This window comes from Carassius carassius, chromosome 2 (genome assembly GCF_963082965.1).
Source record: "Carassius carassius chromosome 2, fCarCar2.1, whole genome shotgun sequence".
In the NCBI taxonomy this organism is placed as follows: Eukaryota; Metazoa; Chordata; class Actinopteri; order Cypriniformes; family Cyprinidae; genus Carassius; species Carassius carassius.
This window is the reverse complement of record NC_081756.1, coordinates 11,937,217-11,950,786: the sequence shown is the minus strand read 5'-3', so window position 1 is coordinate 11,950,786 and position 13,570 is coordinate 11,937,217. Positions and strand designations below refer to the sequence as shown.

The window sequence follows — 13,570 nt, the reverse complement described above, 5'->3', positions numbered from 1 at the left end:
AACTGGCCTTAACACACCTGGAAGATTAGTGTGTCTAGTAAGAGCTTGATTAGCTGGTTCAAGTGTGTATAATTAGGGTTGAAGCTAACAGGGGCGTTACACAAGATCCCGGGCCCTATGCATAGGCGGTCCTGATGGGCCCCCATGCCCCCCACCAATGAAAATATCCAGGTAAAATAAAATATATTTCAGATTCATACTTTTCAAGGGCCCTCTCTTCCTTTGGGGCCCTGGTAATGAGTACTGGTTTTAACCCTAGTCCGACCCTGCAGTTAAACTATAAAGGACACTGGCCCTCTAGAACAGAGTTTGGAGCTGTAAGGTCAAATTATTTTTTTGTACTTTATTTTCATTTTATTTACTTAATAATGCTGCTTTTGCTGACATTATGTCTGTGGTCAAAAATTTATATGACTGATGCCTTGGCACAGTGCACAGACACACGCAAAGCTCGGGATATGACAAATACGCACGGTTAAGGCTTGAAGGGATACGTTTGGCTCTACAGGGCATGCACATATAAATACAGCAAAATTTTTGTCATGCTGTACTAGTGCTTGCATAGACTAGTCGGCGCTGTCGGAAACAATCAACTACTCCAGCATGCATTAACCATAATGCATACAAAGTGTTTACAAGTACGACGTGAATTTTAGAATTACAATATTGCGTGGAGCTGTTACTATATGACCTTATCTAGGTTGCATGTAAAAATAAAATATGTAATGTAATAATTAGGGTTGTCCCTGAAGCCAAATACCTTATTTGGAATGGCAAGAATAATGGCTTAAAAATGAATAACGGACAAGGAATAATTCTGCCTGAATACCAGCACCAAAAGCAGCGTTGCGCGTCTCAGTCTCTCAAAAACCAAATCAGTTCTCTCTCAAGAGTAGGCTAATAATCAGCTTAGATACAGATACATTGTCTACTTGTCCTACATGTTTGCATCTTTACCTTTTGCTGGTTTGCGCGGGACACACACATCTGTGTAGTGAAGTTCATTAACATTAAGACTCGCTTAAAGTGTTCTGCGTAATGAAAATTTGCGCATTGAATGGATTAAGTCGTGTTCAACTGATCACTAAACGTTTGTCATGACATCTCTCTGCTTGCATGATAAATGTTATTTTAGAAATTAATAATTATTTTAGTTTAACACGACATACTTGTTCAGTGATAACTACGAAAAAAAATATCAAGTAACTGTACGATGTTGTATCCGAATGCAGATACGAAAAATGTTGTGATTGTTACAGATACAAATACTGGCTGTTACATTAAAATTTAAATATGTAATGTCATAATTATAAAGTTTTTTAAAATTTACATATGTAATTGTTGCATAAGGCTATAGCCTACATTAATAAGCGTTTATTGATAAAAAAAACTACTAATGTGTTTTCATTTACAATAGCATGAACCACGAGTAGTCGAGTAACTCAAGCATTTTTATTAAAAAAATCGACTAGAAGAAATCAGTAGTCTTGCAACCCCTATCCTGTTACAACAATTAGTATTTCATTATTGTAAAGGGTACGTTTAAGGCTATCTTGGTGTAGACGTAAATAGAACACAATCTAACAGGTAGAAAATTAAATTAGAAACATCTAAACTTTTCAGGTCGCAGCAAGTGCACCGCTGCTCATGCACATCCTTTCCCGGAACAAAACTGAAAGCTAAGATGGAGAAACAGATGATCATAGCTGTACAAGGATAGCCATTTTTTAAATGAATCTATTAGCAAAGCTACTACAAGGGATTTTTAGTGCTGGAAATCCATTTATTCTTTGCTGAAACTTCTGCGTCTTCATGGAGAGCGGGTCATGGTTTCCTAGCAACAGCAGACCCCACTGGAGCGCAAGCCCAGATTACAGAGTGCTTTGGAAATAAGGAGAGCGGCGTGTCTAGCGTTTTCCACACGTTTTCAGTCGCGACATCATGCACATCTGGTTTTGTTTTGAAGGAGACATTTTTTATTTAATTTTTTTGCTGGACTCGGTCGAGACCAACTAGAAGACTTGGTGAGTCCAATGGCCAAGTCCGAGACAAGTCCAAGTGCAAATGCAACGAGTCCGAGACAAGTCCGAGACGACAGAAAAATGTCTTGAGTCCGGACTCGAGTCCAAGACCGGACTCGAGTACTACAGCCCTAGCTGTTTCTATAAAGTTGGGCAGTTCAAACTTTGCAAGGACAGTCTGGCGTTTCTGACTCATAGCCTGTAAGTATGTATTTTATATTTAAATAATTTCCCACTGATGATTCAAACGCACGTTTGAGCAGTAAGACTACATGAAGATAATTTATCTGAAATCGTTATTTAATGTCAGATTATAGCATTATACACTTTAGATTATAGAACAAGCAATGTTTACGGTGTTCCTGCACAGCTTTGACCAACAGATTTTGCTAGTGTGCCGTCACTCTTGTGTTGTGCATGTGTCCATTAAGATATTATTTAGAGAAAGTTTCTCATTATTACGAGAAACAAAGTAATTATTATGAGAAAGTTTCTCAATATAACGAGATACTAAGTCATTATTATGAGAAACTTTCTCATTATAACGAGAAACCAAGTAATTATTATGAGAAAGTTTCTCATTTTTATGAGAAACTAAGTAATTATTACGAGAAAGCTTCTCATTATTACGAAACTAAGTCATTATTATGAGACACTAAGTAATTATTACGAGAAAGTTTCTCAATATAACGAGATACCAAGTCATTGTTATGAGAAACTAAGTCAATATTACGAGAAACTTTCTCAATATAATGAGATACTAAGTCATTAATATGAGAAGGTTCCCCATTATTATGAGAAACTAAGTAATTATTATGACAAACTAAGTCGTTATTATGAGAAATAAATCAATATTATGAGAATTTATCTCAATATAACAAGATACTAAGTCATAGTTATGCGAAAGTTTCTTTCTCAACTATTTTTACTCATATATTTTTCTCAACTGTGGCGGAAATGGGCTTCCATAATTTATTGTAAAAAAAGAGGTACGGTGCTGCTGCACAATTGGTCTGAACAAAAACTGCAGACTGGATTATTGAAAATGCACATTCATTCTCTGCCAGTAGAAGGTGTTTTTGGAATATCAGAAATATAGTGGTTTCCCCAGCAATGGCTGTAAACAAAGCAGCTCAGCTAATAAATGGTACTTTATCAGTTAAAATGAAAATGCGGTGAAAACTTTTCTGAAGACAATCAGTTCCCTTCAGAGGTTCATTCATATGAAAAGTTGAATTAGTGGGAATGAGAAAAGTTTGAAAAAATATAGCCTATATTGATGAGGAAAGTCCACTGATGAGTTACAAGCATAAGCCTACCTTTTATTTTACTCATTTTAACCTAGGGCTGTCAATCAATTAAAATATAAAATCACAATTTATTGCATGATTGTCATGAATTAATTTGTGAATAATTGCAATTTAAATCGCACATTTTTATCTGTTCTAAATGTACCTTAAATTAATATTTTTCTCCATTGTATCACACAGACAAGGCTTAAGCTAGTCCCAGACTAAAATACATGTTTGAGCTGTCTGAACTGAAAATCTTGTTTATTATTAGTGGAACCATAGTTAACAGAGCATGAAGAGTAGACATGATTCATAGGTCATAGATGTTTTTCAAATAACTTGTTCATGTCTATTAGACACGAAAAAAAAAATAGAAATATTAGGTTCCTATTACTTCTCTTTCTTCGACTGAGTAATTTACTTACACCTGTTTGGCAAGACAGGACAGCTCACTTCTTCTGAACATGTAAATGTAGGGGAGAGCGGGGTCGAAAGTAACGTGGGACGAAGGTAACAAAGTGGTTTTCTCAGAGCCTCTTAAGCTATTCCAAGCTATGACAGCATGTTCAACACGCAACCCTTGATGGAGCTGAGAAATATCACATGATTCCGTCATCGTTTTCCGCAGTTAGGTCCATAAAACTGTTTTCGAGTACAAAAAGTAAATTATTGAAAAGTTTATTTTTTTTAATTAGTCGTGTTGTTTTTTTTTGTTTCATATGTCACAGTAGTGATCAATCTACAGGTTATTTAGTGCTTTAACACATCCTAAAGTTTGCATTTTCTGAATTTTTCAGTATAAAAGTAAATCAGGTTTAAATGTCAGGAGTTTCTGTCTGGACGAAAGTAACGATTGTTACTTTTGTCCCGCTACAGTTACAAGAAGTATTTATTTTGTTCCGGTGCATTTTATACTGTAAATTTCTGTGTCTTGCATGATTAATTAAAATGTTTGTCATCCATCCATCCATCCATCTTCTTCCGCTTATCCGGGGCCGGGTCGCGGGGGCAGCAGTCTAAGCAGAGAACCCCAGACTTCCCTCTCCCTAGACACTTCCTCCAGCTCTTCTGGGGGGACACCGAGGCGTTCCCAGGCCAGCCGGGAGACATAGTCTCTCCAGCGTGTCCTAGGTCTTCCCCGGGGTCTCCTCCCAGTGGGACGCGCCCGGAACACCTTCCCGGGAAGGCGTCCAGGAGGCATCCGGAACAGATGCCCGAGCCACCTCAGCTGACCCCTCTCGATGTGGAGGAGCAGCGGCTCTACTCTGAGCTCCTCCCGGGTGACTGAGCTTCTCACCCTATCTCTAAGGGATCGCCCAGCCACCCTGCGGAGAAAGCTCATTTCGGCCGCCAAAATGTTTGTCATATTATACCAAAAGAATATGCCAAGAGTGAAGGTCAGACAGACAGACAGACAGACAGAGGGTCTGGTTTTATCCAGATGTTTATGAGGGGGCTTTTCTGGACAGAGAGGAACATCACTCTCTGGACAGCTGCTAAATCCCATTTACCTTAGTTATATTTAGGTTTTAGGCATACTTTACCTTTGAAACCTCCACCTAAGAATTTACAGTGTTTCCAGATGTTTTAAATGCACATTTTGAATTGATGCATAAAAACAACTGGATGGAAACATGAATAGGCCTACTATTACATTATGTTTAGAATTTATGTAATTCAATTTTTATATTGTTCATTCTGTTGAAAAATGTTTTATAAAAATACACTGAAATAAAAATATGTTTTAAAAAGAATCAAGTACAATCGTGTTTTGAGACATTTGATGAAACTTAAATTTAAAAGGAAAATATGAAAATGTAATTTAAATGTTTTTTTTGCAAAGATAAAAGACAAAATATGTTTGTAGTTACATATTAACAAGGTCATAGTCAGGTATACTTAATAAAAAATAAGAGTAATAGAAAACAATCTAGCTTATTGTTGTGTTACTTTTGACCCACCTGTGTGTTACTTTCGTCCCAACCGACCGGGTCAAAAGTAACAATGTGCAACTTATGTTCAAAGTGAAATTATACTGAAGTCTTTCTACATTTCTACAAAATACCACATGGTATTGACAGACTACACTTCCCAGTTACTGGCCACAGCAGAAATATATCTCTGTCTATAACATTATCTTTTAAAATTATTTTTTTTCTGAAAAATGGTACTTTCGCCCCTGCTCTTTCCTACATTTATTATTACATTTGTTTGCCTATAATATATAATTATGTGACACATACTGTATTTTGGGGCAGCTAAATTCTAAAACCTGTTTTCACTGATTCATATCAAATAGCCTACACACAAGAAAAAGACAATAGCTGTGCTGTGGTTTCGGCTATAATTGCATGTAAAATTGGAGAAGCAACATATCTGTGTTTTAACTGAAAGCGCAACTCCCCTCCTTTCAGCCGCTCGCTGAACAGAGCAGAGGCAGAGAGAGAAGTGTGCGCGCAGCTGGGAAAGAGAGACCTCGCGCTCGTGCGGCAGTCAACTTCAGAAGCATAATATTTTCATTTATTACAAGCAGGATACACAAGAAGCACGTTCAACTCGGACACGCAGACGCTTGTCGTGGTAATAAACACCGTAAACAGCAACCGCGTTCGCTAATCTCGTATGAAGCATTTCTGGTGGCCCTTAGCTTTTGGGGGCCCAAGGCAGTCGCCTACCTATGCCTAATGGGTAAGTCCGCCCCTGATAAGAAAGCATTGATGCTTTTTGAAATGGCAGTCATGAACAATATGCTTATATAAAACATATATAGCCTATTTGAGTTATTTCACAATCAACAAACTGAAATGGTAGCCTACAGTTTGTGTAATTACGTATATTTAAACCGAAAGTTTAAATTTCATACTGATCATGTTCTATTCTGCAATATAAATCATCCACTGTCAGAATAAAGGTTGCATATGCACGCAACATCACAAGCAGTCCCTATGAAAATGAATGGATTTACTAAAGTGACCGTATAGTTCAACTCTAGTATTTGTAGATTTCCATGGTTTAACCATTACAGTAAACATATAACCATGTATAAACAAATATATAACCTAATTAGTTGCAATTAAGGTGTATTGGATGTTAAAATGCGTTTCAAATAGAAAGTTAATTGGATATCATTATCCATGATTTTATAGATGTCATAATTTAAAAGTTCAGTTTTCGACGATACTGGCCTTTTTAGTATCGGTATTGTATCGAAAACAAAATACGTGGTATCGCTAAATCCTACCTGTGCTTAGAGACGATGACATAACTTTGTTTAGAAATGCTCGTCCTGTTTCTAAAGTAAACTTGACTCCTCCCTCCTACGAAGCCTTCTTCACTATAACTATGAATCCCCGGCACTTTAGGCTACCAACTGCTTCGAGAGTTCGCATCACGACAGAAGAAAAAATACAACATGTGCCCAGAAACGGAGTGCGGAATCTGTTACCGATCTTACAACCTCGGTCGGCGGTGTCCTCGACAGCTGTGCTGCAAACACACGTTCTGTGAGAGCTGCCTGGTGACGCTCGCGCCGTCCGTGGATAGCCCTCAACCCCGCGTAATGTGTCCCCTGTGCCGTCACTCGACTTCGCTGACGAAGGCGAGAATCCAAGAGAACCTACCGATAGACGAAGACATTTTTGATAGACTAGTAACCGCGGGCAGCGTGGAGGAATGTGCGGATGATGATGAAGACACCGAGAAGCCAAACCGGGACGTGGTCATCCTACCAAAAGAGGACGTCCCGCCGCCGCCGCCAAGATCGCGAAAAGGACACCTGCGGCTATGCTTAAGTCGCCTGTGCAAAAAAGTCACCGGGGGTGCGCGAAGAAGTGAGTAGCCTATCTCACCTCGATAATCTCTTTTCAACTAGCGTGTTTGAATGTCTTTAATACATGTATTGAGTTTCTTAAGAGTTAAGTGTCATGCGTCTTGTTCGTTTTCAGATTGTGTGACTGATGAAGACTTGAGGGACCTGGCAATGATGGCCTGCTACATGATGTGAAAGACAACATTTCAAGTTGTTGATTGTCATTCAGACACTCCTTAGGCCAAAATATGCAACCACACACAATTAAGGGAACAGATGAAATCATTCAAGTATCATCTATATTGAAAAACACTGGTTTACTGCTAATCTGAACATTTGGGTGGATGTGTCCCCTTCTGTGACTGTGGGGGTCACTGCCCTGCCTCCAGGTTGTGGATGACACCCCGCAGAGGGATCCTGGATGATGTGTTTGAGAGCTGAAGCGGTGGAATGTCACCTGTGAAGGAGGACTGTTTGCTGTCGGGTGTGGCTTGTCACCATAACAGACGTTTAGGATTGTTAGCAACCTATAATCATGGCAACAAAAACATGTTTAAAAAAAGACCCACACTTCCAGTATAGCTTTAGGCCAATGTTTTTGGTGCTGTTTTTGCGGTTACAAAATTATGTAGACTGTACCCAACAAGGTTTTTTTTTTTTTTTTTTTTAACCATTATATTGTAATGATTTTGAATAATTTCTATGAAACATTACTTGTGTTAAATGTTTAATAAAAAGTTAGTTTTTCAGTGTTACATTTGTATCAGATGACAGAACCAGGATTATATTTATCTTTTTAAAGTTTCATGACTACAATTTTTTTTTAATGTTTATAAGTATTTTATATTTTAAGAAGACATTATACGATTACTGTGTACCAAATAAATATTTTTATAATTTTTATGACAAGTTTAGCTCATTGTCTTTTTTTATCACTACATATACTTGTTTTAAAGGCAAGGGCAGCGTAACAAATTTTCATCATACTTTCAGAACTCACAAAATGTGAATGTGCAAATGTGCATGTCTTTAGCTTTAAATGTATTCAGGTGAGTCTCATCAGTGATCACCATTATCCCGATCAACAATATTAGCGTTTCAGTGAGCCCACATTTGTAGGCTTACTTTGAGCAGGTGTGGCACGAAAGCACAAGCGCATTAGTTCTTAAAACATGTCTCTTCAATTCTATCTGAGGTAAGCGTTCAGACCTTCACTTTAATTCAACCGTTTTATTTTTGTACATTTTTTTTAGTTTATTTTTATAATTTTAAGTCTGACTACTTTTTTATAGACTGGCTTTGGTTGGTTTGATTCTTTCTGTTGTGGGATGTTTGCCTGATGTGTCAGTTGGTGAGATTTTGTTGTTTTGATTGCTTCTATTGTCCTCGTTTGCAAGTGGCTTTGGATAAAATAATTTTTCTATGTGACTTAATGTAAATGTAATGTTTTTCAGTAGATATTTAGAACAGCTGTGATTTAAAAGTAGTCAAAATGTATTGTCCTTTTTGGATGTTTTTCAGAATTACATATAATATAGCATGACTATCTAAATAAACTGGCTTTATTTTTGATGCCATTATAAATAATAACAAAAAAATATTGTTGGTTCATCACCCAGTTCCCTTAGGAGACATCACAGATGATTCAAAGATCAAAATACAAGTGTTGGAAAATGTCAAAAGTGTTAGTCCACCCATTCAAAGTCCAGTAAGCGGCAGACTTCAAAGGCACTTTTTAAAACAATTTAACAGCAAAAATCAGCTACCCAGCATCAACCTGGCCTCATACAGCCAGAGAAATGATGGCAATGCAAAAAATCCAAGCTTCAGCCGCACTGACACAAGAGCTTCTTCAGATGTTATCTATTACCATTCAGTCCCAAATAAAGTCCAGTCCAATACCAATCGCAGAAGCAATCCTGTTCAATTTTCAAGTGTCAAATTTAATGATGGAATTGATGCTAAAAGAAGCTATGCTTTGCAAGCAGTCAGACAGGATCAAAATCCGTTAGACTTTAAAGGGAGCCAAATGGGCTCTAGTGATCCAAATATAGCCCAAAGGCTTGTGAGGAAAAATGGTGGAATGCATGCAGCCAATGTGGATAGATCTGGCTCATTTGGATATCAGCATATTTTGAAATCAGAAAGTTCACGACCATTACGACGCAATGGACCCTATTTGAGGGAAAATATTCCATCTGATTATATGTCTAGAAGCTCAACTGTGAACCAAATGGGGCACAAAAGTGACCGAAACCTGCTGTTTGATCATTTACCTCAAAACAATGGCCAGAATCCGAATGTGCTGAGGAATACATCTCCCTCAACTGTAAGAGCACATCAACAAGTGAGCAAACCATTACCACATACTTTTTCTGCTGGGACTGCAGTCATTTCTCAAATTTCCTACGCGAATACAAGGGATCTAGCTATTTCCAAGGTGTACAAACCTCCAACAATCCCGACATTAATATCTCCTGGCTTTACGGGATCCAATTCAAATACAGGACATGGCATCATTCCATTAAAAAAATCTCTCATGTTTTCTTCTCAACGTGATCGTGTCAAGCTGTCTGATTCTGAAAGGGTTGCTAGTCCCAAAACAAAATCAGCCACAAGCAGCTACACTTTCAAGGACGTTCACTTGACATCTACACAAAATGAGTACCAAAATAGGGGACAAAGTAGTCCGAAACCTGTGCACATTCAAACATTTCACAGTCAAAAGGGGTATGATAATTTGGCTACAGGTAAATCTGCCTTCGGGCCTTCAGTGACCAATAATGCCCGGTCTTACTTTATATCAGATGAGACCCATAGCATCCAGATGTCTGCGCTACTCGACCGGTCAAAACAAAACACAGACTTGACTCCACAAGGGCAGTTTGCAAAAAACACAATGTTAGTTTCACAACGTGCTAAAAATATGAACCTACCATACCCAACAAATCGTTCATTAAAGAAGTCAAGTCAGCATAACATCCGAAATAGGACCGATCTGAATCAATCATTATTCGTTCAACATTATCCTGCACTAAGTCTCGTGCCTGGTAACACAATAGAGAGCGTCCACCGCATTAGTCCATCTGTGTCAGGCACTCAAGGCACATCAGAAAATTCAGGTACATCTAGTAGCCTAAACAGACCATATTATCTAACTTCTAAAAAGCCATATGCTTTTAAAGGTTTCACATTTGTCCCTTCATTGCAGACATTTGTACAAAAAACAGAAATGCACTCTGGCCAAAAACCTCTCTCAAATTCTGTGCAATATGCACCTGCTCGTCCACATACAACCTTAAGTGCACTCGCTCAAAAGCCATTGATGCGTAAGAGCTACCAGAAAACGCCTTTTCAGTTCAAGGACATTGAAACAAGCCAAGAAAAACAACCTCTGGATCAGACAGATTCTTTTGATAATGGACCTCAGCATGCAACCGTCTCTTCTACTGTAGGTGCAAGTAACCCGATGTCTAATGCTCCAAAGCACCATGTTGTTAAAGGTCAAGCTGTATTGAGGAAAACATCTCTGAGTGGCACGAATACTTCAGCAAGACTTACAAATAATGGAGCTGTTTTCCCTCAGAACCACCCTAAAACGGGGTACGGTGGGTTGACGGTTGATAAAGTTCAGTCAAAAACATCTCCGAAGTGGACTTCAAGTAGGCTTGCTTCAGCACATAGCTTGAAGAAACATGAACGTCTGTTGAGTCCAACAAAGGAAACCAAAGACGTAAACACTGCTGGAATAACACAATCAAATATTACTGAATCTTACAGTCCCATAAGATTGAGGCCGACAAGCAGCACTGTGATTAGTAGGTGGGCCGAAGTGACTCAAGAAGCAAAGCGATCTGAACAGACTTCAAACCACCAGAATGTCTCTGCCATCCCATCCTACCAATCTGCAATATATAGAGCTGCTGACATTAATAGAGCTAAAACTAATAGCTCTGCAAAGCTCACTTACCAGTCACCTATACACAGATCTGCTATAAAAACTCCTGGCAAAGCTAACCTCATACAAGGCCAGGGATCAAGACCCACGAGCAGCTTTGTAGTCGGAAGGTACATTAATAGATTTGATAAAACCTCAGCCAAATCAAACATCAACATGTCTTCTACAAAAACAGGCCTAAACGCTTATAAACCAGTTCAGTTTTCAGATATAGCAGGTAGCGCCTCCTTCACAAACGCTGCTGGCAACACAGCAAAGAAAGAAGTGGATCCTGAAAGCAAGCAATACCACTCCAATTCAACATCAGTGATGGAGGAAAGTATGATCTCACCCTTACAAAACAAAACCGATGACCATACAGTGGATTTAAGTGTCCCTGAGCTTATGCCAACTGCTGCTATAGTCTTCACCCAAGAATCTCAGCTGCCATTTACAGAAGAATATACTCCACGTCAACCAACTGTCTATTCCTCTTGGGATCTTGGGAATCTTACCTCACCTACAGCAGAGGGTACCATTCCACTTTCTGAGGGAACATTGAAACCCAATACAACATTGCTGGTCAAACTGACATCAGATTGAGGTCTGTCTCTTCAAGTTTTCTACTGTATGTACTCCAGTGGCAAGCGTCATTAACCCCAACAGACTTAAATGTGAAGTGTTTTTCTCTTCTGTATTTTAGATGGCACCAGATCTGTTGTCACTTTCACTTGCATTAAATTTGTGAGTACTGAGTTTCCTAGTTTGTGCTTTACTTGCCCTTGGTAATTGTTATTTTTAGAAGATAAATATGGGTAGTATTAATAGTCCCCCGCCCCAAGCATAACAACATAATACATTTGAAAACCGTAAACAATGGATCCATAAGTTTTTGTAAAGAGGCTTTATGTCATCTTAGATGAATTGTGGAAGTCGTTTCCTGATCCAGACACACTTTCTCTTTCCTTCTCCTTGCTGATATACTTTTTAAAACTTTAAGGTCGGTAGTTATGTCAACAGTATATAATGAAGGTTGATCAAAAATATTTTCACAGCGCGTGCCTCATATGACCACCAGATGGCGTGTGCGCGCTGTCAGAATGATCTCACAGGGTTCTTCGAGTTCATTGTGGAGTTATTTTGTTCTTTTAATCAGGACTGGACTGCTAAAAGAAACTACCTGAAAAGAAAGGCATGCGTATTTGAGCAAGTTTGCGATGTGTGAACCCCATTATTAATCTGAACTGTTTTTAAATTAGCCTAGCAGCTTTATTAGAGGGTATTAAAAACAAAATTCTAAAATGACTTTATTCATAATGTTGTAAGAGTGTTACTCCCTTGAATGAATTACCATGTTTGACAAATAATTTCTGATCATAATCATTAATGCAGTTAGTCTTGCTTCTACAATGCCGTAGTATCAAAGCCATAACTGCCACCTTTGTAAGAATGACCCCTAACCTTTTCCCACAAGAAGGACCTGTGTATAAAAAAAATCCCCTTGTCTATGCTCCATCCACACTGCATGAGGCCAGGACACACACACACACAAAATAAACTGAGGGGTTTTCTGTCAATCTTGACAACATACATTGTACAATGGATTACCACAATCCCCCTAAAAATGCTTTGATAATGGAACATTCCACTTTAAGACCTTTTGCAGTGAGAATCTAAAGCTTTTCTGCGTGTAAAAGCTGTAAAATTGTATTATATTTCTAATGACTAGCCATTTGCAATTTAGCTGAACAACAAGTAAAGGTGGACCAAAAGACACAAATGAAAAAAAAATGCCTATGTGTGCGTGAACATTTTGCATTCTATCATTTTCTCACCCAAGTCTCCTCGTTTCCCTCTCTCCCTCCGTCCTCCCTCCTCTCTCAAGCTGCATGCGGGGGAATTCTGTAGCATGTGTCTGTGGAATCTCAGGCAGGTCTTAGGGAACATATAAAATATAGAGGCCCCGCAGTGACGTGACCCTTCCTCGCTCTCTCACTGCTTTGCTATTTACACTCTGTACAGCTAGGCTACGGTACAGGGAGCCTTTTTTTTTTTCAGATGTGAAGCCAACTTCTGACAGCTTCAGTCTCAAGCTTTCAGAAAGAACCCCCAAATCTCATCTGAGCTTCAAAAGAAACCTTCATTTGAGTAGAGTTACTCTGTGTAAACCAGATTCACTAGAACACAAACATGGCAAAAATGGCCATATTTATTTGGCGTCTGGGAAATATAGATACATGGAGTGAAGGAAACTGGCAACAGAAAAGGGTCCAACAGAAAGCTATTTTTGTTTAGCGATAATGACAGGGTATTAAATGCATCTACACCTGTGCCACATTGGAATCTGTGAGGACAGGAGAGGAAACAGGAGTCTGTAAGAAAGAACATGTACCAAAGTAGCTTGTGATAACGACTAGTACTGTGTCACTCTCTCTTTCATGCGTACATACTCACTGGCCTTCCTGTCTTGCTGAGCCAAAAGGGAAGTAATAAAGCAGGAGGACTTCCTGCT

The 13,570-nt window shown here is 38.7% G+C and overlaps 2 protein-coding genes across 2 annotated transcripts; both read left to right on the top strand.

The window, feature by feature from the left end:
* Window positions 1–6,643: 6,643 nt before the first annotated feature.
* On the top strand, window positions 6,644–7,670 carry si:ch73-335l21.4 (E3 ubiquitin-protein ligase-like). The gene is made up of 2 exons (XM_059502390.1): window positions 6,644–7,143; window positions 7,258–7,670. Exons 1-2 carry the CDS (start codon window positions 6,726–6,728, stop codon window positions 7,314–7,316), a joined length of 477 nt encoding a protein of 158 aa, XP_059358373.1. The 5' UTR covers window positions 6,644–6,725; the 3' UTR covers window positions 7,317–7,670.
* Window positions 7,671–8,219: 549 nt separating this feature from the next.
* On the top strand, window positions 8,220–11,813 carry LOC132102981 (uncharacterized). The gene is made up of 3 exons (XM_059507749.1): window positions 8,220–8,316; window positions 8,414–8,472; window positions 8,741–11,813. Exons 1-3 carry the CDS (start codon window positions 8,294–8,296, stop codon window positions 11,659–11,661), a joined length of 3,003 nt encoding a protein of 1,000 aa, XP_059363732.1. The 5' UTR covers window positions 8,220–8,293; the 3' UTR covers window positions 11,662–11,813.
* Window positions 11,814–13,570: the final 1,757 nt, after the last annotated feature.

Bases quoted from the DNA above. Each gene is read 5' to 3' on its own strand.
- LOC132102981 (XM_059507749.1), top strand. From the start codon at position 8,294: ATGTCTCTTCAATTCTATCTGAG. The intron at 8,317-8,413 runs GTAAGCGTTCAG...ACTTTTTTATAG, and splicing joins TCTCTTCAATTCTATCTGAG to ACTGGCTTTGGTTGGTTTGA. The intron at 8,473-8,740 runs GTGAGATTTTGT...TTCATCACCCAG, and splicing joins TTTGCCTGATGTGTCAGTTG to TTCCCTTAGGAGACATCACA.
- si:ch73-335l21.4 (XM_059502390.1), top strand. From the start codon at position 6,726: ATGTGCCCAGAAACGGAGTGCGGAATCTGTTACCGATCTTACAACCTC. The intron at 7,144-7,257 runs GTGAGTAGCCTA...GTTCGTTTTCAG, and splicing joins CACCGGGGGTGCGCGAAGAA to ATTGTGTGACTGATGAAGAC.